The sequence below is a fragment of the Eubalaena glacialis genome, chromosome 1 (genome assembly GCF_028564815.1).
Source record: "Eubalaena glacialis isolate mEubGla1 chromosome 1, mEubGla1.1.hap2.+ XY, whole genome shotgun sequence".
Classification (NCBI taxonomy): Eukaryota; Metazoa; Chordata; class Mammalia; order Artiodactyla; family Balaenidae; genus Eubalaena; species Eubalaena glacialis.
Window position 1 is genome coordinate 50,489,253 of NC_083716.1, and position 27,044 is coordinate 50,516,296.

A 27,044-nucleotide genomic window follows, 5' to 3' on the forward strand; every position below is an offset into this window, starting at 1 on the left:
GAGAGGGCACTGGGACCCCAGGGGCCGAGTCTAGGTGTCCTCCTCCCCCAGTTACCTGAGAGGGCCCGGCTCCTCCCCCCTTTCTCTCAGGCAAGCCCAGGCCCCAGGTGCCCTCCTCCTGGGGCATGCACAGGCCTGCTGATGAGCAGTGTCTGAGCCCAGGAGCAGGAACACCCGGGACTGCCCGCACCTCTTCCAGACCCTTCATTCCTCCCACGGTAGGGTTTTTGGGGCTGCAGGACCAGTGGCTCACTGCTCCTTTCTGCCGCCTCAGCCGTGGATACCCATGACCGGCAGGCTGGGATACGACGAAGCTCAGCTGTGTTTGACTGGTTCCCAGCCCCCAGGGCTGCCCTCGACCTCTGCTCCCCACCACAGAGGCAGGGTGGGAAGGTGGTGTGGACTCAAGTTTTGGTGCCCACACCCAGGGCTGGAGGGCTGGGGCAAGCCACTTAGATGCTCTGAACCCAAACTGGCTGTCAAAGGAATGGGAGCCCTGCTCTCTGCTCAGGCACCTCTGAACGAGACTCCAGGTCGTGATGCCAATAGCCCTTCGTGTAGGACAACGACCACCCTGGTCCCCAGGTTGTTTTGAAACCTTGGGGGTGGCAGCATCTGCCATAACGCCACTGGAGCCCCCGCAGTCCGGGTGGACGTAGCAGAGCATGGGAATCAGCTGCTTGGCTCTGGAGCCAGGCCACCTGGACTTCTGCCCGGGTCCCAGCTTCCTAGCTTTGTGCCCTTGGGCAAGTTATTTGACTCTCTGTTTCTCAGTTCATTTTCGACGAAAGTGGGACATGCCATTTGTTTTGAGGATTAAAGGAGGTAAAGCACTCAGTACAGTGTCCCACACCTGGGAGGAGCTCAACAAATGTTCGTTTTTACTTTGTCTCTCAAGGCAGAGACTGGCTCTTCTGCCTCTCAGCTGTTGTGTTTTCTAATGATACTTGACAGAACTCTTTGGTGAAAGGGAAAGCCCAGGACCAACTTGGTGGGGAGCTCAAGGCTGGGTGGGACCAGGCGGGAGGAACCCTGGGGTCATGTCCTTCTTCGCAGAGGAGGATGCAAAGAGTCCCTACTATGGGTTTAGACTTCCCATCTTTGAAAGTTACCGTCTGCTCCAGGGAGGGGCGTTAGGTGTCCCTGTTCCCAGAAGGAACTGTTCCACCAAGGACACACATGGAGGGAAGTCCCAGGAGGCCCATCCTCACCCTCTGCCGTCAGTGGGGTCCATTCCCGGAGGGTGAGCCAAAGCTCAAAACCTGGGGCATCCCGGTCTCACGCTCCAGCGGACAGTGTGTCCTTGAAGGTGTCTGCCCGAGCCAAAAGCAGGGCTGCCACCTCCATGTTAAAAGCCAGTGGGGATGGCCTGCTTTCAATCCCTGGTCGGGGAACTGAGATCCTGCAAGCCACGCAGCATGGCCAAAAAAAAAAAAACCAAAAAACGGCAATGGTGGGGTGGCGGGGGGGTGGTGCAGGGGGACTCCCTGAAGGCAGTGCCTGCTATCAGTAGGTTCCAGAAATGCCCAGGGTGTTCCTGTAGCATACCTGGCCCAGCTCCTCTTCCCAGGAGGGCCCAGAGGGCGTCTTCATGAATGAGGCAGCACAGACAGGAGGCCTGAGTAGGTATGCAGTAGGGATTTGAGTTTTATTTGGAATCATTAAAAAAAAAAGTTCATAGCAGCATCGGTGGGGTCAGAAGGACCAGAGGGGGTGAGGGGACAGGGGAGGCAGGTGATGGTGGTGGCGGCAGCATGGGAGGACCAGCCTGTGGGCAGCCAGGGGAGGACGTGGGGACCATGGGCAGCCCCATAGGTCACACTCCAGGACCAGACACTCCTTGTGCCAGGAGGGTTTGGGGTGTTCCTCAGGGCCTCCGAGCTCACTTGCAGCCCTCTAGTCTCCTCCACTCTTGGTCTGGGAGAGAGAGAGACTTTCACACACAGCTCTGGGGCCCCAGCCCTCAGTGGCCACCCTGGGTGGGGTGGGGACAGGTGTCATCTGTGCCTCTCTGCCCTGAGGGGGTCATTCATGAGGAGACCTCACACTCAGGCTCAGGGACCTGCAGGTCAAGAGGCTCCCTTGAGGGCTCTGGAGCCCCAGGAGGGAAGCAGCTTGTCCAGGGACCCCCCTGTAACACCAGGAGCCCAGATCCTACCGCCTCAGCCACTTCCTCTTCCACTTTGGCTGCCTCGTCCTCCTGCGAGGGGGCAGGTTGCTGCAGGTCCTCCTGTGGGAAAGCAAAGGGGATGTGGGACCAGGTGGAGGGCACAGAGTCCCCAGCTCCTTGCATCCAGGGCCTTGTCATGCTGGCCTCAAAGATGAGCAGAGGCCCTCATCATCTTGCTCTATGTGGAGGGCTGGAGGTGAGGGAGGTATGAGGGCCAGACTGACCTTGGAGGTGATAGAGCCTCATGTAAGGATTCACAGCGGGGGCTCTGTCTGATGATGCCAAGGCCTTCTGGGGATACCAAGTACTCTTGAGCCCAGCTTCACCCCCAAAAGCAGATGCTGAGTCACTGACAGTCCCTGGTTGGGCCTCCTCCATGAGGAAGCCCAGTGAGGTGGGGTGGGCAGTGGCCCCTGAAGCACTAGGCCTGACCCCACCCTCAGTGTTCCTGAATCACATGATCACATACCCTTGTCCTCCTGTGACCCCAAAGAGCCCTAGGAGGAGGGGCATGTTATCACCGTTCACATGGGGACCCTATGCCTAGAGAGGCCAGGTATCCAGCTTAAGGCCTCAGAGCTCAAAGCAGTGAGGTTTGTAGGGATCAGGTCTGGCTTGCTCCAGGCCCAACCCTATCCCAGTAGCATGAGTGCCGCCCTCTTCTCTTCTCCCTGCCTCCTGGATGGGCACTGGGCTCAGGCTGGTCTGGTTGGAACCAGCAGGGGTTATACGGTCCTCTCCCACTTCCTGTCTCCTTCTACCCACCTACCCCCGGCCAGGCACTTGCCTGAGATGGCGGCCTGCCTGGGGGTGGTCGTGTGAAGCTGGTAGGCTGGGCCGGACTGGGTGATCAGCTTGGACCCTAGTCTCAACACCTACCTCTGGAGGGTCCTGCCACCTCTCTGTTACCATGGGGCCATCCTGCCCCTTGGTGGACTGGGGCAGCCAGAGTTGGGGCAGGCTCTCCAGGCAAAGGACAGGTGGCCGCCTACCTAGTGCTGCTGCCCCAAGGTGGGTACATGAGGCCAGTGGCATGAACGGTCAGACAGACTGGCAGTGCTGCATCCTTCTATGGTTCACTGGAGGGTGAGTCATGGCTGGTTTTTGGGTGTCACCAGGAAATGTCTTCCTTGGGGTAGCTCCAAGAACTCACCAGCCCTCCTCCAAAGTCAGAGAGGAGTGCCCAGGCTTCTGCTCAGAGGTGCAGGGGCAGCCTGGCCCCATCCCAAGGCCTCTTTTGCTGGGGGATGGGGGAGGGAGGGGCCTGGGATCTCCTGGGGTACATTTGGGTCCTGCCCAGGGGCACTGATGATGATGATGTAGTCACCTCCCTTTGTCGGGTGCTCACCATGAGCAAGGAGAAGCTGCTTCATGGGGGCCATTTCCCTGCATCATCACAGCCCAGTGAAATGGATACTCTCAGCCCCACCCTTCCCCCACCCCAGGCATTTTACAGCTGAGAAAATGGAGGCCCCAAGAGGTTGAGTAGCTTCCCAAGGTCATAGAGCTAGGACGAGGCAGAGCTGGGAACTAGGAGCAAGGGCACCTGCCTGTTCCTAGGATCTGGAGACCTTGTGCTGGCCCTGGAAGCAGACGCCTTGGTGCTGCCCCCAGAGCCAGGGGCAGGGTGACCCCCTACCCTTCCACCCACCCATTCCCTGGAGCAGGGATTCTTAGTGCTGGGTGCCTGGGACTCTACCAGCCCCTCGGGGCCTGTGCCAGGTAGGAGAGCTTTCTAAAGCACAGCCTCGTACAGAGCTGAGACGGCACATCTCTGGAATAGGAAAACCTCCTGCCCCCAATGCTCCCACCATGATCTCCCGCTCAGAGTCTCTCTTTCAGAGCACAGTCTCGGGAGCCAGGCTGCCCAGAGAATTGCAGGCTCACTCAGACTAGCCATGGGACCTTGATTACCATATCTCTCTGGGCTTCATTTCCACACCCTGTCTCATGGGATTTTGTGCCAAAGAAATGAGTTAGTAGGTGTAAAATGCTTCAAGCAGAGTCTTTCTGTGGTGGGTTCTGGGACAGTTCTCCCAGCCAGCCTCCACCCCCTGGGAGTGCTCCCCTGCTCCTGTGCTCTCTGTAGCCCGGCGCGCGTGCATGCACACACACGGGCACACTCACACCAGGCACAAGCACGCACACACGCACGCTCACAAAGGTGGAGGCAGAGGGTGTGGTCAGAACCCTCACTGTCTTTCCGTCACCAGGGGGCGCTGCTTCCCCACTCCTCCTTGGAGGAGGAGGCCCTGCCCAGCCAGGCCCGGAGGGAGGCTGGACACTGGGTTGGCGGTGACCTGGCAGCTCTGAGCTGGTGTCCACTGCCCGTGGGAGGCTGCCTGTCACCACTTGGGGTCTTCAGGACCCCGCTTTCGCTAGTGAAATGGGATGTCTCCTAAATGCTGAGCGCCATCAGGAGAATGTGGTTTTGAGCCTCATTCCAGTTGGGCCCCACACAGCTCCGCTCACAGGGGTGGTCGTGAGGATTCCAGGACTTAATGGATGTGACAACACCAAACGCAGACCAGGGACCCTGAGTCTCCATTCCCCTGTATGTCAGTGGGGTGATAATGCCTCCTCCCCAGCTGGCCTCCCTGGGGCCCAGGGGAAAGGATGGGATGGGTCTGAGGGCCAGGGCTGGGGACCAGGTCTCACCTTGTGCACCACTCTGGAGGTGATCGCGATGTTCTCTGCTTCCTCCACGGTCTTGGTGGCCACGGTGTTGACACTGGAGACCACGGCCTCGCTCACGGCGTTGGCGTGCTCCTTGGTCTTCTCAGCCACTGTGGGAGGAATCTGGCTGGCTTTGGCCCTGACCCCACCCCACCTGGGCCTGGCCTTCCCGTCAGGCCAGAGCAGCCCCTTTCCCAGGGCACTCAAAACTCTGGCTCTACTGGAGACCTTAAGCTGTCCCCTTTCTGACTCCAGGGGAGCTCTGACGACGATGGGGGCAGCCCACCCTGGGTCTAGCCCCAGATTCTGGAGAAGTCTGGGTCCGTGTACAGCAGGGGGGAAAGGAGGGGCCCGGGCTTGGGCCTTTAGCACCAGGGTGCAAAAGTCCCTGGACATCCCAGCCTCCATGTCCCCGGGTCCTGGGGCTCCTCACCTGAGGTCACACTCTGCACAACACCTTCCTTGGTCTTGGTTCCTGTGGAGGAAGTGGAGGCGTCAGCCCAGTCCCACTCCTGGTGTTGGGAGGGGAGTGGGCCAGGCAAACACACCACAGAACAGCTGGACAAGCTGCAGGGTCAGTGGGAGGTAAGGATGGTGTCTGGGGGCCGGCCATCCTTTCAAAGGCCACTTCCTGCTGTGTCTGGAGGAAGGGGACGGATGGGAAGTGGACAGGACAGGATGGGGGGACGAGAGAGACCAGGCTTGAGGTAGGGTCTGGACCTCACGTGGGTATGGCCTGGGCCTCGGAAGCAGCGCAGGACAGGGTCAATGAGAGCTGAGTCATCGGCTCAGCCTCCTCTTTGGAAGGAGCTGATGGGGGTGGGGTGCACGGGAGGCTGGACAGGACCCTGAGGGTTGGTCTCATCTCGCCTGACGCACCCCTTCCCTCTGGGCGGCGTGGGGACCTGTGGCCTGGCTGCCGAGCACCTGCTTGCTCAGTCCGCGGGGCTCCAGGCTCAGTGCGGCTTCTTACCCGAGTCAGGGGGCCTGTGGGTGATGCTGGGCGGGGGCGCTGGTGTGCGTTGGTGTGTGCATCTGTGTGCGCACGAACAGGTGTGTCTGAGGGCTAAGTGCCTCCCTTGCTGTCCTGTCCCAGAGGCCCAAACAGACAATGGGGTGTGCGGGAGAGCAGCGGTCCTCCAGGGCTGGGAGACCCTGACTCAACTGCCAGGTCCTCATCCCTCTCAAAATGCCTCCCAGGGGCTGGGGGATAAAGTCAGGCCCAGGTAACTGGGCGGCCACCAAGCTGCTCCGCCCTGCCAGGCCCTGCCACGCCCAAACTCACCCACATACATGACACCCTCCTTGGTCTTCTCAGCAGCCTCTGTCACCCCCTGCTTGGTCTTCTCCACGGCGCCCACCACACCCTCCTTGGCGATGGAGAAGCCCTTCTTGAAGACGTCCATGGCTGTGGGCAGGGACGGGGCCTGACTCCCCGGGCGAACTGTGACTGGAGCTGGCTCGAGTGCTGCCGCAGCTGCTGTCCCTGCTGCTGCCTCTTATTGCCGCCAACGAAATATTGATGATGCAGCGGCGGCTGATGGGAGCCCAGCCAGCCCAGGGGTGGGGGCGGGGAAGGAGGGAGGGAGGAAGCAGGCTCGCGCCCCCCTTCTCCCAGGGTCCCCGAGCCCCTGCTGGCTCAACCCTCCCCTCCTGTCCCCTGCCCTCCCTGGAGGGGCCATAGAGGGCCAGACACATCCTTATCCATCACTGCCCTTCATTCATTTGCCGCCCTGCGCACCCACAGGGGCGGCCTTGACTGGGTGCTCCCAGGCCTGGGGCTATTGTATCTGTGTACATCTGGGGCAGAGAGGGGTCAGAGGGGGTGGCAGGCACAGAGAGGGGAGGTGCCTCTGTTACCAGCGTCCCAGGTAGGGCAGGGGTCAGGACCAAGCAGGCCTGTCAGGCAAGAGTGGCCAACCTCCCAGACTGGCCTGGGCTACCCAACTTCTCACCAGCACCATGGATGCCCCCATGCTGGGGCTCAGGCAAGGCCAGGTGGAGGAGCTGGGCCACAAAGAGCTGACCCAGGCCCCAGACTGTGTGACCCTAGGACAGCTCCTTTCTCTTTCTGAGCCTCCACCCATCTGCTGGCTCCCACTGCCCAGTGGTGAGAGATGCTGAGTAGGCACGAGTGCCCCCCACTTCCTGGCCACCAGCATGGATGGGCAGCAGGTTCCCTGAGACTGATCCGACCGCTTCCTGCCGCCCCACCTCTGTGCTGGTGCGGTTCTCCTGAAGGCCGTGGGGACATGCTTGGTGGGGCCACCTCCCCCCGTGTCTCCCACACCCCCAGTGTCCCGGACCCGAGTCCTCCCAGGGCACACAGGAACTGGCCTGCGTTGTTGGCTGCCCCTGTGGGGACCAGGCCGAGGGTGAGGGGGGCCGGACGAGACTCACCGGGTGGGCCGGCCCAGGCCACTTCCTCTCTTTGTTGTCCCCGTGCTTTTTTTTTCCTTCTGAGACTTAACTTGAAGACAACGTCACCAGCACTGGCAGTTTCTGGAGTCACCCACAGAGGCTGCGTCCGCCCCAAGCCAAGATGATCCTGACCCTGCTGCTCAGCGTCGGGGGGCCCCTGGGCTGGGGGCTGCTGGGGGCCTGGGCCCAGGTCCCCAGTACCAGGTTCTCCGATCCACACAGCCCCAGGCCACCCGGGGTCTGGAGGGCAGAGGCTGAGGACAGGGACCCCGTCAGACGGTAAGGAGGGCCTGGACCTGGGGGAGGAAGTGGTACAGGATCTGAGTCCCAGCTCAGCCAAAGCAGGGACTCTCTGGACTTCAGTTACCCATATGTGAAATGGGCTCATACTATCTATCTGCTGAACCAGCCGTGAGGCTGAATGAGATGCTAGGTGGCAGGCTCCCCTTTAGGAGGCCACCCCCAGCCGGCCTGGACTGGGTGCCCCAGGGCCCAGCCTAAGGACCACAGGAAGTTCCCCGCCTACCCACGGCAGGGAATGATCCTGGAGGTTGGACAAGGCGGGAGCACTCTATGCCATTGACCACCGGGGTGCTGAGGGGCTGGGGTTCTGGAAGTTTCTAGCTGACCTGGGAGTGGCTCCTATTCTTCGAAGTAAGTCAGTTCTGAAAGCTGAGCCCAGTTGAGGCTGGCCCGGCCTAAGCCATAGAAGACAGATGCTCCTGAGGACTGGATTTGGATCTGAGTGCCCAGGGGGACTGGCACAGGCCCTCAGCCTGGCCCTAACAGCGCCCTAACAGTCGAGCAGTGAGAGACAGGGTGCCCTGCTCTATTTCAAGAACAAAAAGGAGGCTGTGGCATCCAGCAAGCTCTGCTTCAGCAGCCCTCTGGAAATGGGCAGAATGGTCTTATGACTAGACCAGGACACCCTTTTCCAGTCTTTTTATGTGTCCAGGGCTAGGGATCCTCCTGCTGATAAGGTGCTGGGAATGTGGGTCCCTCCTCAGGGTACCCCTCAGTCAGAGCAGCAGGTGCCATTTATCGGACCCATCTCTGGGCTAGGCATCTTGCCAAGTGTTATCTCAATCCTCCTTACAGCCCCGGTTACAGAGGAGCCTGGGGTTCAGAGAGGCTAAGCAGCTGGCTAAGGTCACACAGCTGAGGAGAGCTAGAACCAGGATCTGAGTCTGACTCTAGAGATCATACTCTGGTCCCAGTCCCAAGGGTGCCTATTCCCCCCTGCCTCCCCCTGCCCAAACCAGACTTGGTTGAGGGCATCTATAAGGATTTGGAGGGTGAGAGGGGCCAATTTACACTCACCCAGAGTCTCCTATCTGGCTGGCCGAGATTCACCGTCACGTTGGCCTGGCCCAAACCTTCCTGGAACAGTTCTCATACAGCTCTGACACTTCAAGGTGAATGTGTTTGTTAGACACTGGCCCGAAAGCAGATTTGACCAGGGAGAGGCAGGAGGGTGAGAGCAAGCGAGTGTGCACTGCCGCCAGGTGATGGAGGGGCGGGCCATGTGGGAGGAGAGGGGAGAAGCTGGGCCTGGAGAGACCCCCTTTCCTGCCCCATTCCCAGTTCTGCTCGGAGCTGGGAGGTGCAGATGGCTCTTGGTGGGGGAACCCAGTCACCCAGCTCTGATTTCAGGACCAAGGGTCCAGCCTTCCCTCCCCAAAGCCATCAACTCCAAGCCCCTGTCCCTGGGTGGCCGGCCTCCCTCTGACGAAAGGGAGTATGAGGGGCCCAAGCGGCTGGGCAGGAGGTAGGAGATGCTTCTCTTTCTCCCCCACTCCCACCCCCACCCCGGGGCTGTGGGGAGGGACTGCGTTCCCTTAGCCCCAGGGAGCGTGGGTCTCCGGACTGCTCAAGGCCTGAGGGGGTCACTCAGCCATGGCCTGGTGGTCTCAGTGTGTGCAGGTGTGTGCGCAAGGGTAGCCTGGCCCGGGAACGCCCAGGCAGGAGTCCCAAGCCCTGGTCCCAGGAACCTCCAGGGGGTCCCAGCAGGCCTGCTGGTCTCCTGCCTACAACCCAGAAGCTGCAGGCCCCACAGGTCAAGCCCAGGTTGTCGAGGCCTCCGGAGGGGCTGGTGAGAAAGGAAGGAAGCGCCGCGCAGCTTCCTTAGGCTGATTGCTTCCCGTGTTCCTGTGAGGGGAGAGGCGGAAACGCAGCCCCAGCCCTGCTCCTGCTATGGGGAAGGGGAGGCGAACAGGCTCTCCACAGTCAAGCAGGGGCGCCACACCACCCACGCCACCCGCCACGAGCCTGGCGGGCCCGCCCCCCTGGCTGCCAGAGCCAGGGCCCTGCCCTGCATTTGCCCCTCATACCTGTATCCAGGGCCTGGGGGCCAGGGCAGGCCCTGGACACAGACCCAGATAAGACGCTTTGTGGACTTCCCTGGTGGCGCAGTGTCTAAGACTCTGCGCTCCCAACGTAGGGCGCCCGGGTTCGATTCCTGGTCAGGGAACTAGATCCCACGTGCATGCCGCAACTAAGAGTCCGTATGCCGCAACTAAGGAGCCCGCATGCCGCAACTAAGGAGCCCGCGAGCCCCACCTAAGACCTGGCGCAACCAAATAAATAAAAATAAATAAATTAAAAAAAAAAAAAAAGACCCTTTGAAAGGAGAAGCTCGAACAAAACAACGTGGTGCTGGATGCCAGGTCTCAGGATGGAGGAGGTACATGGTAGGTGCTTCCTAGGTCACCCAGGAGCCCGTGGGGCTGGGCCCAGTGAGCCAGCAACGTGGGTATTTGGACTCTGTGGGGAAGAGGCTCTTTCTTTGATCCCAGGCTTTCGTGGGGGTGGGGAGAGCAGGAGGTTAGGATGTGGGTTCCTCAGACGCATGAGCACTTCCCAGGCAGGACTGAGCCTGCTGAGGGGACTGAACCAAGACCCAGGCAAGGTGCCCCATCTCCACATTGCTGTGACAGTACTGCAAGGTCGCCCCTGTTCTCTCCACTTTACATGTTGTGAGGCTCAGAGGGGTGGGGTCGCCACCAGGGGCCACACAGCTCCTAAGTGATGGGTCAGGCCCACATCGGCTGGGCTGCAAATCCCAGGTGTCCTCAGTTCTGTCTCCCCTAAGAGGGGTGGGAGTGTAGGAGCCGCTCCTCCCAGCAGCCCAGCTGGCCCCGGTCACCAGCATCAGTGTCTCCACAAGGAGCGTTTGCAACTTTTGCAGCTGGGAGCTTGTGGCCCAGAGGAGTCACGCATATCTCTGGAGGTCACACAGGAGCAGAGTGGAGCTCAGACCGCTGGTCTCCGGGCCACAGCTGTACCTCCTGCACCTATATCTGTTCTCCAAGGCACAGGGCCCTGAGCACTAACCGGGAAGAGCCCCCACTGGCCTGAGCTACGCTCAGGGATGGACACCAAGTGGGCCTTGGGCTCCTCTGTGACTCAGAGACCAAGCCTGGCAAACTTCTCCCATGGAGTCATCACAATCACAGCCGCATCCAGGACCTCAGGGAGCCAGGATGCTAAGAACACAACCTCCTTCCACAGAAAGACTTAAAGGGCAGTTGCAGGTAGGTTTTACTGGCTGGTTAAGAGGCACTTAAGTGTCCCAACGGGCCATAGCAGCAGCACATTTATAATTCAGGAGGCTCAGGCTAACAGCCCTTTCCCTGCTGGAGGCTTTCTCTGCCTTCCTCATAGCCTCCCCCCACGGAGGGGCTGGGTGTGGGAGTCTTCTCCACATTTCCAGGACTGGAGGAAGGGCCTTGCTCAAGGTCACCCTGGGTCCAGGGACAGGGAGGGGAGGAGAGCCCAGGTCTCCCAGTTCCTATAAGAAGCTCCAAGGAGGACAGCAGACTCTTTCCTGCCTGGGGCAGGAGGGCATCAGAGGCCACGTCGGAGGGCATCAGAGGCCATATCAGAGGCCCAGGACAGGCCCAAAGCAGGCTGGAGACCCTCACACTCATTTCTAGGCTGGCACCTGCCTCTCAGTAGACCACTGGGAGATGAGAGTGCCAAGAGGGCCAGGGCCCGAGGCCAGGAGGCAGTGAGAACAATGGGGCACTTCAGCGAGCTGGGCCGGGGGCTCAGTGGACCAGCGAGAAACTGCCAAGAGCCGGAGGAAACCAAAGCAAAGGTCAGGAATGTTCCCAGGGCTTCTGGGCCAGCAGCCTGTACTGTGCCAAGGGAGGGGAGCGTGGGCAGGGAGAACAGCGGCTGCTGGAGCCTGAGGTTTGGGCAGGTCAGGAGAGAAAGTTCCTGGGCAGGAAGGGTGGGCGGCACCGCTTCCAGTTCTAGGAACCCGAGGTGGAAAGTCCCAGTCACTCCCTGCAGGCTGGCCCAGACCCGGTGCTCCCAGGGTACAGGCCTTCTGGACCCTCTGCAGCCATTCAGAGGGCACGCGAGGAGCAGAACTTTGTTTACAGCGGGTGTTTCTCAGCCTTGCACTATTGACATTGCCAAATACACCTGGGGCGAATCCCCTCTCCTCCCAACACACGCCCCGTTGAGAACAACTGGTTTACAGAAATACTTCTCTCTAGGTCTGAGCATGTTCCAGGAATTTCCATGGGGCCCAGGGCGAGGTGCGGGCTGCAGTCGCTGATCCTTGAAACAGTCTGTGCAGGTGGCCACCTTGCCCCCGGCCCTAACCTCTGGGCCCAGCACTTTCACAGTCCCCTGTTTCTGTGTTGAGTGCACATCCTTTGCTTCCATCCTGATTTTCACATGTCCCTTTTACCATTTACTAGTCCCTCAGGGATGTACGGGTTGCTTCCGGGTCTCTGTTCCCACTGACTGGCTTGACAAATCTTGTGCCAACGTCCCACTGTTTTCTGGATTGATTTTATTTTATTTTTTTGGCCGCACTGTGCCGCTTGTGGGATCTTAGTTCCCAGACCAGGGATTGAACCCGAACCCTCGGCATCGAAAGCGCAGTCTTAACCACTGGACCACTGGGGAATTCACATCCCACTGTTTTCATTACTTGGCATTAGAGTCAGTCATAACAGTTAGATGAGGAACTCCTCACTCGTTGTCTTCCAAAATGTTCTTACCTGTTCATCTGCATTTTCTCTTCCAGATGGAAATTATTTTATTTTTAAGTTTCGTTTTTATTAGTTATACACACACATAAGCAGGGCTTAGAAAACTCTGGCATGGTGGGTCAAATCTGGCCCCCCACCTGTTTTGTAAATAAAGTTTTATTAGAACGCAGCCATGCCCATTATTTACATCCTGTCAGTATCTGCTTTCCTGCTACAATGGCCAAATTGAGTAGAAGTAACAGAGTCTGTATGTCCTGGAAAGCCTATGCATCCTTTTTCCTCCCTGCACACTTTTGGTTTTCCCTGAAATAAACAACTGTCTTCGTTTTTTGTTTTAGTTTTTTTCCTTTTGCTTAGTTTTCTGTGTCTTTGTCACCATTCAATTCCAAACTCTCAGCTAGTTGTCCACATCTGCTCTCCACCTTCATTCCTGTCAGGTGTTTGACCACCTGTGTCTTCTTGGAGATGCCTCTCTCAGAGCCTCCAGCCGTGCTCCAGGCTGGACCATTGCTCACTCACCCCCTGCCTGTCATTGTCCTGGGGTCTCCCTTCACCTCGTTTCTGTGCTGGAACTCCTGTTTCCTGATGCCATGATTTCCTGTTTCTTGGTGTTCTCTCTTGTTTTGGTGGAGCATTTCTGGCACAGTGGTCCTCAATCCTGGGCTGTGCCTTAGAATGACCCAGAAAGCTTTAAAATGCAGAAGACCAGGCCTTAATCCCAGAGAATCTCCTTTAACTGGCCTGGGGTGGGGCCTGTAGGCTCGTATTTAAAGTGCCACAGGACACTTCTGATGTGAAGGTTTGATGGCAAGATTGCAAACCATTGCTCTAGTAGCTCCCTGATGAGGGTCCTGGGGAGGGAAATGGTTTGAAATCAATCTGGCTTGTTGAAAATGTCGTTATTTTGTGCTCCTTAAATTGATAGTTAGGCTGGGTATAGGATTCTAAATTGGAAATAATTTTCCCTCAGTATTTTGAAGGTGATTCTCCACTATGTTTTAGTGTCTGGTACTGCTGTTGAGAGGTTCAAGGCTATTCTACTTACTGATGTGTGTGTGTGTGTGTGTGTGTGTGTGTGTGTGTGTGGTGGGGAGGGGCTTGATTTTTTTCTCTGGAAAGTGTAGAATCATTCTCATTCCCAGAGTTCCAAAATTTCACAAGGATGTGCTTTGCTGTGCATTTATTTTCATTGTATTGTGGGTAACTGGTGGGCCCTTTGAATCTGAAATTCCACGTCCTTCTCTTCTGGACTATTCATTTGGTTGTTTTCATCAATGATTCCCTCCCTCTGTTCTCTCTTTCTGGAACTCCTATTGTTTGGATGTTGGATTCCCAACACTGGTCCTCTATTTTTCTGATCTTTTCTGTCCTATTTTCCATCTCTGTTTGCTCTTCTTTTCGGGAAATTTCTTTAACTTTACCCTTTAACTTTTCTATTAAATTTCTTTTGCATTTCTACCATTATAGTTTTAATTTCCAAGGGTTCTTTTTTGTTCTCTCAGTGTTCTGCCCCCATTTTTAAAGTGGCTTCCTTTTCTTGTTTCTTGAATGCAGTAAGTTCTCTTATCAGTCTGGGAATATTAATGCAAATTTGGGGGGAAGTTCTTTTCTCCCTGCACAGTCTTGGTTTTCTCCAAGTTAATTTTCTTACATTTGCTCATTTTTACCTCCCACTTTTGTAAGAGATTTTCCTCAGGGGTCATTCTTGGATGTCTGCCCGCTTAAGAGTAGAGAGGCTGGGAAGCTGATTGGAAGCTGGGTGGATGGGTGATCTGTTTTGTTATAGGATGCTCTGCTGGGCTAATTCATTGGGGGGAACCCCTGGTGTCAGTGTCTTTAGGTCTTTCCCCTCGAGTGGGGTCATTTTTCTGACAAGCTTTTTCAGTCTGCTGCCAAGAGGGTACATGCAAGCTGCCAGGTTTCTGGGAGCCAAGTGGGAAGGCAGGCTGCGTGGTCTCAGCACTCAAAATAGATATGGTCACTCAATCCCCCTCAACTCACCCCACTGCCATCCCCAGCAGTATCCCTGTGTGATGGTACTTGGTGGGCCCGGGGCAGAGATCAGCTCCAGAAAATTAAATCCCAGCCTGAGAGCCACTCAATCACCAAGGGCCCTGAACATTGCCTCCCAACATCTCACAAACGTGGTCCTTTCTCCCAAAATCTACCACCATGGTCCAGTCAGTCCACGCTGCCAGTATCTCCCACCTAGACCCCTGACACCACCACCTACATCTTGCCCCCTCCCATCCTTTCTGTACCCAGGAACCAGGGTGACTCTTTCATGTCACCTCCCTGCTTAAGCTCCTCCACGGCTCCCCATGCCTTCAGGACGGAGCCCTGTCCTCAGGGGGCACTCAAGGCCTCCATGGTCTGGCTTCTCCTTACCCCCATCGCCTCTCCTTGGCAGCCCTTTCTGCGCTCTCAGTCTCCGCACCTCAGTGGGGCCACACACCTCTGTCACAGCTTCTGGTGCTTCACCTCACTCCCTCCACGTAAGATGCAGCCTAATCATCCCCTCCTCCCCAAAGTCTCCCCAGGTCCTAGCACCTATCACACCATCTGAGATAACCCACTCTCCCTTGGGACCCTGAAGAGAAGGTCTGAGCCTCCACATTGGCACTGAGCCGGAGCCCAGCACCCGCTCTCACTAGGTGCTACATCGAACTGAGCCATGGAGGTCTTTACCACTTGCAACGCTGGAGACCTCTGCTCCGAGAGGTGACTGCGTGGGGAAGGGCCCTCTGACCTCTTGCTGAGTGCATCAGCTCTACCAGCAGACCTGTGAGCTGGGGCTCTGTCAGCAGCGAGCAGCCCTCCACCCCGGATGCGCCACAGCACACGCTGGTGGAGGGCACAGGAGGCAGGGTGACCTCCCGGGTGTTCAGCATGCTGAGTGTGACCCCCCACACCACTCGTTACGACCTCAGTGTGGGTGGCCTTTTCCACAGAAGGAACTGCTCGGCCTGGCTGCCTTCCCCTACGACTGTTTCAAAGTCCATTTCCACAATGGCCATAATGGGGCACGACCAGAGCAGGTGCCCTCCCCGCAGCCGGGTCTCCAGTGAGGAAGGATGTGGGTGGTAATGGGAATGGGGCAGGCTGCCAGGGCCGCCAGAGCGGGCAGGGCAGCAGTGTTCACTGGGCACTTGGGAAGAGCCAGGCACTTGATACTCCTTTGCCCACTTGGAGGAGAGTATTACGATCTCCATTGCATAGATGGGAAACGAAAACTCCCTAAGTGCCTCACTCGAGGTCACACAACCAGAAAATGTGAAGGATTCGAACCCAGGACTCTCCAGCCCCAGCAGCGCCATGCTGCCTCCCTGGCACCAGGAGAAACAGGGAGATCCCTTCCTGACTCTGGTGGTAACTCTGTGACTTGGTGGGGGGGGCTCCTGAGCCTCTCTGTGCTGACCCAGGGGTGAGGGGTGCCTCCTGGAAGGCCGTGGAGCAGGTGCCCTTGCAGGCGGGGTCTGTGGAGCTTTTGCTCTGGAGCAGAGGAATGAATAATGCAGAGCACTCCCTTCTCAGGCTAATGGATTCCAGAATCCCCCAGACCGGGTAGGGCAGAGAGGCGGGGGCGGTGGAGGGGGGGCGCTCGGCACTGGCTCCCTGCTGACCTCTAGGAAGTGGGGGGCCTGGGTGTGGCTCAGCAGCCCTCTCTTCTGGCTTGTTTTTTTCCAGTAACTGGTGTCCCTACCAGAAGTCCAGGCTGGTCACCTTCGTAGCTGCTTGCAAAACAGAGAAATTCCTCGTCCACTCACAGCAGCCATGTCCACACGGGGCTCCGGACTGCCAGAAAGTGAAAGTCATGTGAGTCGGGGTGCAGCAGGGTGGGCTATTCGTCCAGGCCCTGTGCCGGCTCACCCTAGAGTCGCTGAGCCAGCCGTCTTCCCCCAGGTACCGCGTGGCCCACAAGCCGGTGTACCAGGTCAAGCAGAAGGTGCTGGCCTCCGTGGCGTGGAGGTGCTGCCCGGGCTTTGTGGGACCCGACTGCCAGCACCACGGTAGGGTCCCCTGTGATCCCCCTTCCCCCTTGACCTCTGACCCCAGAGGTCATGCAGACCCTCTGACCTCTGGAGTCAACATCTGATGCTTCTCTGCAGATCCCAGGGCGATCCCTGAGCCTGAAGATCCAGATGATAGCCTCCAGGAGCCTTGGGATGGGCCAGTTGACTTTGAACCTGGTATGCTGCTTTCCTGGAAGGCACAGGAGGGACAGGCGGGAAGAAAGAACCCATGTGTCCAGGGCTCTTCTCCTCTGATAGGGCAGTGCCATTTCAGGGAAGCTATGTCCCCAGAATCAGCAGGGGTCCCTCTGTGGCCCTGTGTCACCCTGCCCCCACACCAAGGCAGCCAGGTTACAGGGCCCTCAGTGACCTGCCTGCTGGCCAAGCATACACACCCTTTCCCTTGACCCCATTTTCTGGGAAGGACAGCTTCATCCGGCACCCTCCTTGCCCCCTGAACTGCATAAGCTCCCATGTCCTGGTAGAAGCCTCCCCACAGCCCCCCTAACCAGGGCCAGGAAGTCATGCTGTCCCTGGTGATGAGTCAGCACAGCAGAACCACCAAGTGACACCATTTGTGAGGCTTTCAAGGCCGGGCCATAGTTGGGATGGGGAATAAGTTTCATCATGTGGTGAACGCCTATCTATTGACAAGGGCTGACTAGAATGATGTCGAGAAGCCGTGTCCCTGTGACTGAGGAGGAAAGTGTGCCACGGTGGATTAGTCATGTCTGCTGTGGGTTTGGGGGCAGGGTGAGGGCTCACTTGCCATGCATTTGCCCTTCTGGAGTTAAAGGCTTCTAAGCTCCTGCTCAGAGGACATCAGGACACAGCTCCCTGTTTCAATTCCCAAATTTCCTTTCTGCACCTTATGTTCTGCCCAGGCCTGGGAAGTTAGACACTTATGTCTCATGTGTATTCAGGCCACCGGGATGCAGAGATCAGCAACATGGTGGAGCAGCAGGAACGCCGGCTGGGAGATGTCCAGAATGACATTCACCAGGTGGCAGACAGCCTTCCAGGCCTATGGAAGGCCCTGGCAAGCAACCTCACAGTGGCAATAACTGAGGCAAATCAGACAGAGCTTGGTGAGTGGCAGGTTCCAGGGTCTGAGGAAGAGCCCAGTCACATCCTAGGGGATGAGTGGGAGGGGAAGCAGGAAGGCCCATACCTCAGAGGCACCCCCCCAGTCGCCCCTTGGGGAGGCTGTCTGCTCCCGAAGGGCTTGTGTAAACACGTGCATCTGTTGTAGAGTTTCCCGGCAGATCCTTGGAGCAAGTGCTACTGCCCCACATCAACACCTTCCTGCAAGGACATCTCAGCCCCATGTGGAGAAGCTTCAACCAAAGCCTGAACAGCCTCTCCCAGGCCATAAGAAACTTATCTCTTGATGTGGAGGCCAACCGACAGGCCCTCAAGAGGGTCCAGGAGAGCTCTGTGGCCAGAGCTGACTTCCAGGATCTTGGTGCCAAATTTGAGACCAAGGTCCAGGAGAACGCCCAGAGGGTGGGCCAGCTACGGCAGGATGTGGAGGGCCACCTGCATGCCCAGCACCTGTCCCTGCACCAGTCCCTCTTGGAGGTCCAGGCCGATGTGGACACCAAGCTGAAGAAGCTCCTTAAGGCCCAGGAGTCCCCGGGGGTCAACGGCAGCCTCGTCCTGGTGGCAGCAGGGGCAGCAGCGAGGCCGGAACCAGAGAGCCTGCAGGCCAGGCTGGGTCAGCTGCAGAGGAACCTCTCTGCACTGCATGTGGCCACTGCCCACAGGGAAGAGGAGTTACAGAGCACCCTCGCAGACATGAAGGCTACCCTGGCCCAGCACGTGGATGAGATCAAGGAGCTGTATTTGGAATCCGATGACACCTACGAACAGATCAGCAAGGTAGAGCGGCAGGTGCAGGAGCTTCAGGTGAACCACACTGCGCTGCGCGAGCTGCGGGTGATCCTGATGGAGAAGTCACTGATCATGGAGGAGAACAAGGAGGACATGGAGCGGCAGCTCCTGGAGCTCAACCTCACCCTCCAGCACCTGCAGGGCGCCCACGCGGACCTCATCAAGTACGTCAAGGACTGCAACTGCCAGAAACTCTACTTTGACCTGGACGTCATCCGGGAGGGCCAGCGGGACACCACGCGTGCCCTGGAAGAGACCCAGGTGAGTCTGGACGAGCGGCGCCAGCGGGACGGCTCCTCCCTGCAGGCCCTGAGTGGCACGGTGGCCGCCCTGTCGCTGGCGATGGATGCGCACCGGGCGGAGGCCGAGCGGGCGCGGGCCGACGCGGCGCGGCTCCGGAGCCAGCTGCGCACGCTGGGCGGCGAGGTGAGCGCGCTGCGGGCCGCCGAGGCCGAGATGCGACGCGAGATCCGCCGGCTGCACGGCTCCTTCGCGGCCCTGCTGGAGGACGCGCTGCGGCACGAGGCCGTGCTGGCCGCCCTCTTTGGGGAGGAGGTGATGGAAGATATGTCTGAGGAGGCGCCCGGCCCACTGCCCCTGCGCTACGAGCAGATCCGCACCGCCCTGCTGGACGCGGCCAGCGGGCTGCAGGAGCAGGCCCTTGGCTGGGACGCGCTGGCCGCCCGGGTGACAGCCCTGGAACGGGCCTCGGGGACCAGCGGGCAGGCCGAGCGCCTGGAGCCCAATCGGGACGCGTCGCCAGCGGCGGCCGGCGGGCCGGATCTGGCTGGGCTAGCGCGGGAGCTCCAGCGCCTGAGCTCCCACATGGAGCGCGTGGGCCGGTGCTGCGAGGCTTCCTGGGCCTCCTCCTTCAACAACTCCCTCGAGGGCCTTCGCGAGGCGCTCTCCACCACCGAGCGTGGCTTGCAGCGGCACCAGCGCCTCTTCCACAGCCTCTTTGGGAACTTTCAAGAACTCTTGGTAGCCAACGTCAGCCTGGACTTGGGGAAGCTGCAGGCCATGCTGATCAGGAAAGGGAAGCAGCAACAGAAAGGTCGGGAAGCTCCCAGGAGGAGGGACCGGAAGCAAGTGGAGTCTTTGGAGGATGCACATGTCAAAGGGCCGGTGCTCTGGGACGCAGGTGAGTTGCCCAGCCTGGGAAGGAGGCTGGGGGAGTCTAAGACTGTGTTCTCTGCCAACAGCGCTTCTGCCTCAGAGGGGGCCGGGGTGAAAGAGAGCAGGATGACCATCAGTCACCTCTACTCAGGACTGGCTTTGCCCTTAACCCACCTTCTATTTAGGACTAGGGAGGGGCCCCTTAAGCCACCTGGAGTATTAGGAGGTAGAAGTCACATGACTGAACTGTCAGTGAGCAGGCAGAGCCCCACCACGGAGATGTTTGAGGCTCATATATACACCAGTGGTTGCCTGCCACTCTTAACTGTAGAGCAGGGAGGGGGGATGCCTCTCTTTCCTCCATAACCACACCCTCAAATCCCTCCAGCTCAGCTCTTCGCCCGACCCTGCTTCACCCCCCATGTTTCTTTAAGCCTTCCCCTGTATACAAGTGAGTGTGTGGATAGGGGCTGGTGTCCTCTGCCATGGGCAGCACGCCACAAGAAGTGAATATAGGGGAAAGCCTCGGGCCCCAAAAGGAGCTCGTTCTGCTAACATAGTGGACCCATGCTGCTGCTCTGAGCCAGGTCCCCCACAATGCCTTTCTTGGGCTTTGCCATGTTGAATCATCAAACAGCTCAATGATGCATTATCACTGCTGCCATCTTACCTGAAACAGCGTTAGTCAGGCAACTGTCCTGCTCACACATCTAGTAAGCGGCACAGAGGAACCCAGTCTGGCTGTCTCTAGGGAGCTGGCTCTTCGCCTGTGAAAGGCCCTTGACTGGCCCCTGCAGGGCCCTGGGAAGCTGCCTCTGAGGCTGAAGGGATGAGCAGCCAGCCTTCCCAGCCCCTCCCTGAGTGTGGCCCTGGAAAGTGGACCCCTACACTCTGTGCCTCAAGTGACTCTACCCTGCCAGAGAGGCTGGCCTTGGAGCTACGGCCGCCTCCTCACCCAGACCTGGGGCTAAGTACAAGGCCGCCATCTGGGCCGTCCATACCCTCGTGTAGCCTGGCACGTGGGCAGTCCAAGGCCTTGCTGAGGATCCCACCGCAAGCCTGCCCTGCGCCTACTCACTCCTCACTATGGCCCTGCAGGCCAGTGTCTCCCTGGGAGCAGTGGACATAGCACAGGCTCTAAAACCACTTACGTGTCTCAATTTCTTCCTCTGTAAAAGGGAGAACCACTACCTTCATCAAAGGGTTGTCAGGAAGACTAGCAGATACATTTACCAAAAACCTAGCACAAGGCTTAACATTTAGTAGAAACCAGTCAATGTTTTCCCATTTCTCCAGCATTTTCAGGGCTGAGGCTGTATCTACCTACACTCTTACATCTTTTTCTCTCTTGTGAGTGGTGCAAGGCCTCAACTGCCTGATAGTTTAGGTAACTGGGTTTACCACTGCAATATTTTGTTATTTAAAAAAATTTTTTTCCTTAAAAGTAAAAATTCCCCCTTATTTGTCTTATGGGAAGGCCAAAGGGCTTGACTCCGTGCCCTGCAGGGAAGCCCACTCTCCGTCCGCCTGCTGGCAAATCAGTGAAGCACAACCCTTCCACCAAGGAGCACGTCGGGCCACTGGCTGGCCGGGGCGCTCCACAGAGGGCGCGCTAGGCCGGCCTTGCTTCGGCGGGGTGAGCGCGCCACCTCCTGGGTGCTGGGGGAACTGCAGAGCCAGTCTTTCTCACACAGATGGGAAAGCTATTCTGAACTAATTCTCAGAAAATCTTCCAGAACTAGAGAAAAGCAAAATTTTGTCATTCACGAGGATGCCGTTGGACTGGGAGCCAAAGAGCGGGGGCTCTAGTTCTGGGACCTAAGTCACTAACTGCTATGCAAATTGCTCTGCTTTTAGGCCTTGGTTTCATCCCCTGAGAAGTAGGGAGCTTGGTCTCAACAGAGAGGGGCGTGGGGGGGGGGGCACAGAGAGCCCACAGCTTGAGGGAGCAACAAGGGAGCACGTGAGGAACATGACCTCATCAGTGCTGAGGCCAGTGTCATGGCCGGAGCCCAGTGGGACTCAGCCTTCCCATCTCATCTCCTGGCCAGGCGGCCAGGCAGCCCTGCTGGCTCCTTCCTCTACACTGAGCGGCTTTTCTGGCTCCAGGCCTGTGCGTGGGCCTGGCGGGCCGCTCGCCTGTGTTCTCTGTTTCATTCTCCTTAGATTGGCTAAAGTGCTTCAGGTGGGAAGAGCACCAGAAGTCAGGAGATCCACAGCTCCCAGCTTGGTCATGTGTGTCGTCTGGAGCAAGCTTTCCCTTTCTGGGACTGTTTCCCCCGCTGTAATCCCAGGGCTCTGAGCAACATTTTGAAAACATTAAAATGACCAGCTTGAAAAGGCTTTTCTTCCCTGGTCCCACCTGCTTTTTCCTTCTCTCTCTAGGGTCCTGTGCTAAACATCCAGTAGGAGCTACCCTTCATTCCTTAATTATCTCACCAGGGTTAGCATTACTACTTTGCAGATAGGTAATATTTTCTCTCTTTCCCCTGGTATCTCAAGATCCCTAGCAGGTGGCAGGAATCTGGGAGTCAGAGACCTGGGTTCCAGTCTCAGCCTGCCATTGATAAGCCATCTAGCCTTGGATGCCAGTTAATCATGCAAGACTCAAAGTCTCCTCAATCAGGGTACTTATCTCTCAAGGATGTTGGAAAGAAGGATCAAACAAGAAAGTGCTTTGTTAAAATGTACACCAATAGAGACAACAGACTTGTATTTTCCTTTCTCTCAACTAGTGAAATACTGAGAATTGGCCAGTTAGCTCCCAAGATACATTGCTATTGGGAATATCTGGGTTATCTAGAAATAGGACCTATTTCTAATGTCAAGAAGGCGAGGAAGGCAGGTCTCGGTACAATTTTCCACCCGAGGGAGTGAGGGGCTGAGTCACTAACACTTTCCTCCTGCATTCCAGGCTCCCCTGTGGCCTTCTACGCCAGCTTTTCAGAAGGGACAGATGCTCTGCAGACAGTGAAGTTCAACACTACTTACATCAACATCGGCAACAGCTACTTCCCTGAACATGGCTATTTTCGAGCCTCTGAGCGTGGGGTCTATCTATTTGCAGTGAGCATTGAATTCGGCCCAGGGCCAGGCACCGGGCAGCTGGTGTTTGGAGGTCACCGTCGGACCCCTGTCTATACCACCGAGGAGCAGAGGGGTGGGAGCCCAGCAACGACCTTTGCCATGGCTGAGCTGCAGAAGGGTGAGAGAGTATGGTTTGAGCTAACCCAGGGATCAATAATGAAGAGAAGCCCTCCAGGCACTGCATTCGGGGGCTTCCTGATATTCAAGACCTGAGTACCAGGCACAGCTCTGACCAGACATTGTGGACTTATCCAGCTCACCTTGGCCTGGGGCTCAGGCCAGGGTTGGTCTGGAGACCATCCAATTGGTCTAGCTCTTCCCTGGAAACCTTCTGCAAAGACAACGTGGTATTTGTGGCCTCCCTCTAGACGCACTGGGTCTGGCTGTTTCTTAACGATGGGAAGGACTGGAATACTTCTCTCCGGGCAGGACCTGGTCCGGGGACATGTGAACCTTGGGTTGGCGTGCCTTCCGAGGCGGCATGGCTTGGATTCCAGCTCTTGGCCGTACCCTGTGTTCTACAGCTTCTTTGGTGTTTTGCTCCTCCTGTGGTTGGAAACTTCCATATAACACTTTAAACCTTTCTCCTGCTTCCTCTTCTCCTTCATCTTATGCTAGAAAATCATTCTTCCCTAGAAAGAATATGTTTAAATGGAAGTGACATTTTGGACAATATTGGAAGCCAGTCTCCACCCACTGCAGGGCAGTAGGAGAAAGCCAACCTGTTTTGGTATCTGTCAGTCAAAAATGGAGACAAAGACCTGGTTGAGCTAACCAAGGGGAACAAACTTAGTATCTTTTCCTTAGTTTCAGTCCTTCCTTGAATTTATCTGTAACTTTAATTTTACTTCTTTTTCTCCTTGCCTCATGCAGGGTAAAGGCCAAGACATGCCAAACACAAACTAAAATGTGTATAGCCTTCACCTTTTTTGCTTCCTCCAATAGCTTATGACCACCCTAGTTCTTATTAGCATTTCTAACCAGGAAGGGAGCTGAGGGAAGAGAAGGAAGACTGTAAAAATCTCCCTCAACAATTATCAACTTTGGAATAAAGTGAAGTCCTTCAGATCTCTGCCTGGTTTGCAGAGCAAACCAGGATGGCGAGCAAAAAGATTTGGTAAAGTAGGTAGAAATTTGGGACAAAATCAAACTATTTGGTATGTGATTTTCATTACTCCAGGCCATATGTGACTTCACAATTCCAGTTAATCCTACATAAAACACTCAGAGGCTTCCACAGTATCCACAAGAATACTGGATTAGACAGTACAGCTTAGAGTTGTGGTTATTCCTAAAATATCAACATACGGTTTTCAAAAAATTACAGGTCCTGACGCAAACAGGCTTGAGAAAGCAGTCATCTACTTGTCAGGAAACATTTTTATTTTGGTAGTAGGTATTCAGTATTTGTTGAATATACGTCTCTCCGTAAGAAAATCAGATTGGTCTGGGTGATGAAAAAGGACAGAGTTGGTTGTCAGGGTTCCCAGCCCTTCTCATGTTTCCTTGGGCTCATGGATTCAAATAATTGTCCCTTAGAATTTATTTACCACTAAGCTTGGTGTGCTTGAGATGCTAAAATATTCGTGTTAAAAGGAACAATATGCCAGGCCACTCTGCCACTGACGGTTTGACCTTGGGGTAAATCACAACCTCTCTTGAACGTTTCCATCTGTAGTATGAGGTGGTTAGTCTAACAGCTCTAAGTATCCTGGTATTTTATTTTCTTGACCACAGGTTTGGCTCTTGCCTACCTGCCCTTCCCTCTGGCCAGGGCCTCCTGCCCAGTACAACTCAGCTACAAGACCAATCCTGACCCAAGGCGTGATGTATCTGGGCCACTTCTGACCAAAGGTTGGAAAGCCAGTACCAGGTCATCCTTGCTGCTAGAAAGACAATGCTGTGTCTTCTTTCTGCTCAGTCCTGCTATTACTGGTCAGGCTGTGCTGATGACTAAATGGAAACATGCGGGTAATACAGTCTTATGATTTAAGACTTTCATTTGGAATTTACTGCATATAATAAGCAGAGTGAATTGATCTCCTCTATAAGGGGCACATGTCCTGCAACCCTCATATGGCTGGTGCTATTCAATAGGGAGGTTATAAATGAAAGTGCTAACTGGTAAACTGCCAGCAGCATGGATAAGTCACTCCAGAATTTTCTGGGGTGAGAACTAGAGAGACAACAGTTCTTTTAAATAGGGTGCTTTCAATGCAAATTTCACAAAACCTTAATATCAAGTTTAAGTGTAAATTTTCTGTTTAAACACTTCAATAACTAGGACCCCAGATTAACAAGAATTCTGAAGTTCATTTGATAGATTTCTTATCTCCATTAATATCTCTGGGTGGAGAATCTGTTTGAGTGCCCCCCCCAAGTAGACCCCCCATTACCCAGGCCAATGTTAAAACACCCTTCACTTGTGGCATCCAGAACAAGACAATGACTGAGCACAGAGTGGTATCAGACTTTCCCAAACCCGATGGAAAAAAAATACACACAAAAATACTCCAAAGTATCATTGAAAAACAAGGAAGAGTACCATAAGCAGGTCAGGAAATTTTAGTAATTCCTGGAAAATAGGAAGTAGAAGGGGGCAAGTGGAAAATGAAACAGCAATAGGAAATCATAACTCAAAACATTTGAGATGGGAGTGATTTCAGGGGAGCCCCAAACTCAAACTCAGCCCCTAACACACCTGGAGGGGTCCGTGGAGGAGAGGCAGTCAAGGCAGTGGGCAGTCAGTCCCAGCTGCCCCTTGTCTGAGCTAAGCAGCCGGCAGCAGTGGCCTCTGTTTTGAGCTAGAGCAGTGCCCATCAATCCCGAGCTCTCAGTTACAGGGCAGCTACTGACACTTGGAGGTAAGAACCTCCCACACCCAGAAGACACATGTAACCTTATCACAATCAAGACTCCCAGGAGTGAATCTAGAGCTGTGTCTCCACAAACTAGTACCTGTCAAAATAACTCCTTATTTCAGAAACACCGTGAAGAGGATATATGGTCTATAAAAAGTGCTTCTCAAAACTCCCCTTTCCTCTCATGCTCTGAAGCTCCTCTGGTCTCCCATGATGTTTCTCTCGAAAACATCACAAACTCCTCTCCCAGCTCTAGCCTGAGCACCATTCCTCTATCCTCCTTCATCAAGAAAGTTCCCCCAAACCTGGCCTAACAATGACAAAGCTCTTTTCTGGGGAAGGGGAAAGCTAAACAAGCAGAGTGAGGAAAGCCTGAATTCTCTTGAGTAGGTAAGAAGAGAGGAAAGGATTACTGATTTTTGCTCTAACAGCTAGTCCTATCACTCCTTGATAAAAACAGGAAGCTGAGGAACACAGAACTGGGGTGAGCAGGGGTTGACGAATACAAATATGAGCAACTACCCCAAACTGCTAAACATTTGTGGAAAACTAGTCTCATGGACAAGAGGTTCCAAACTGAACAAACTGAAAACTTTGGAATATATAAATCTCTAGAAACAATACAGGAAACTGGAAATGTAAATTGATTATTTGCCACCCAGATCCTGGTTTCCAAATATCATCCTTCCTAAAAAGAACCAAAGTGCCTTGGAGAAATGGCTGACTCAATGGCAGGGGCAAGGAAAGTACCAGATGAGCTTGGAACATCTTCATGTTCCCCAAAGTAAGAAGTGCTCAAAAATGGGCACGTGTCAAAAGGACTCAGGAGCCACCTTGATGAACTCCCAGTAGCCAAGTCTAGGTCAATTTGAGCATCAAAACAAAAACTGACCTAATAGACTATAACTTATTGAACAAGAGTCCATACTGATAATAAAAAATAAACGAGAACAGAAGACTTATTCCTTGTAACAGAATGCCAATTAATAAATGTAAATGTAATAATGGAATCAGAAAATCACCACTTTGTAACCACTGATTCACATAGAAGTTATCAATGGATGCTAAAACACAGTCTCAAAGTAGCTCTTGTAATATACTAATTACAAAGGGAAAACAGTAACTTCACAGTAGGGAAACTAGGTGAGTATCACCTTAAACAAACAATCGACAATGACACCATCAGTAACCAGACACACTGATGCTGTGGCCTCCTGGTGGGATGCCCTGAGGGCACAAACATCATGTCCACAAAATCACTGGCCTTTACTCTAGAAAATGTTGGTATCAAAAGAGACAAAGCTGGAGAACTGTTTCAGATTAAAGGAGAATAAGGAGACAGGACACCTAAATGCAATGCAAGATTCTAGGCAGACTCTGGACCAGGAAAAGTCCAGTGCTCAAGGACTTTACTGGAACAACTAGCAAAACTTGAATAAGGTCTGCAGACTATGGTATTGCTGATAATTGTTATGGTATAAATGTTAACTTTCCTGATTTTGAAAATTGTACATAATTGGTTATGTTAATTACCTGAAGTATTCAGGGATAAAGAGGCATGAGCTCTGTAATTTACTCCAACTAGTTCAGAAAAAAGTATGTGTATGTATGTGTTTGTACACAGACATTCCAAGATGAGCCTTTGTAATTCTTGAATACACACAGAATGACAAAGCAATTGTGACAAAATGTAAGTTTATGAATCTGGATGAAGGGTAAACGGCATTCTTTATATTATTTTTGCAACTTTTCTGGAAGTTTGAAATTTTTTCAAAATACAAATAAAGTTAAAATAAAA

General features: G+C 55.1%; 2 protein-coding genes across 2 annotated transcripts; one reads left to right on the forward strand and one right to left on the reverse strand.

The window, feature by feature from the left end:
• Window positions 1-1,660: 1,660 nt before the first annotated feature.
• On the reverse strand, window positions 1,661-7,558 carry SNCG (synuclein gamma). The gene is made up of 6 exons (XM_061179756.1): window positions 7,247-7,558; window positions 6,132-6,344; window positions 5,280-5,321; window positions 4,829-4,956; window positions 2,159-2,230; window positions 1,661-1,917 (listed from the first exon to the last, which is right to left on the reverse strand). The coding sequence occupies exons 2-6, from the start codon at window positions 6,250-6,252 to the stop codon at window positions 1,897-1,899; spliced, it is 384 nt and encodes a 127-aa protein (XP_061035739.1). The 5' UTR covers window positions 6,253-6,344; window positions 7,247-7,558; the 3' UTR covers window positions 1,661-1,896.
• On the forward strand, window positions 7,317-27,044 carry MMRN2 (multimerin 2). Its single transcript, XM_061179743.1, has 7 exons — window positions 7,317-7,546; window positions 15,964-16,092; window positions 16,180-16,286; window positions 16,386-16,466; window positions 17,213-17,377; window positions 17,542-19,323; window positions 22,213-27,044. Exons 1-7 carry the CDS (start codon window positions 7,389-7,391, stop codon window positions 22,596-22,598), a joined length of 2,808 nt encoding a protein of 935 aa, XP_061035726.1. The 5' UTR covers window positions 7,317-7,388; the 3' UTR covers window positions 22,599-27,044.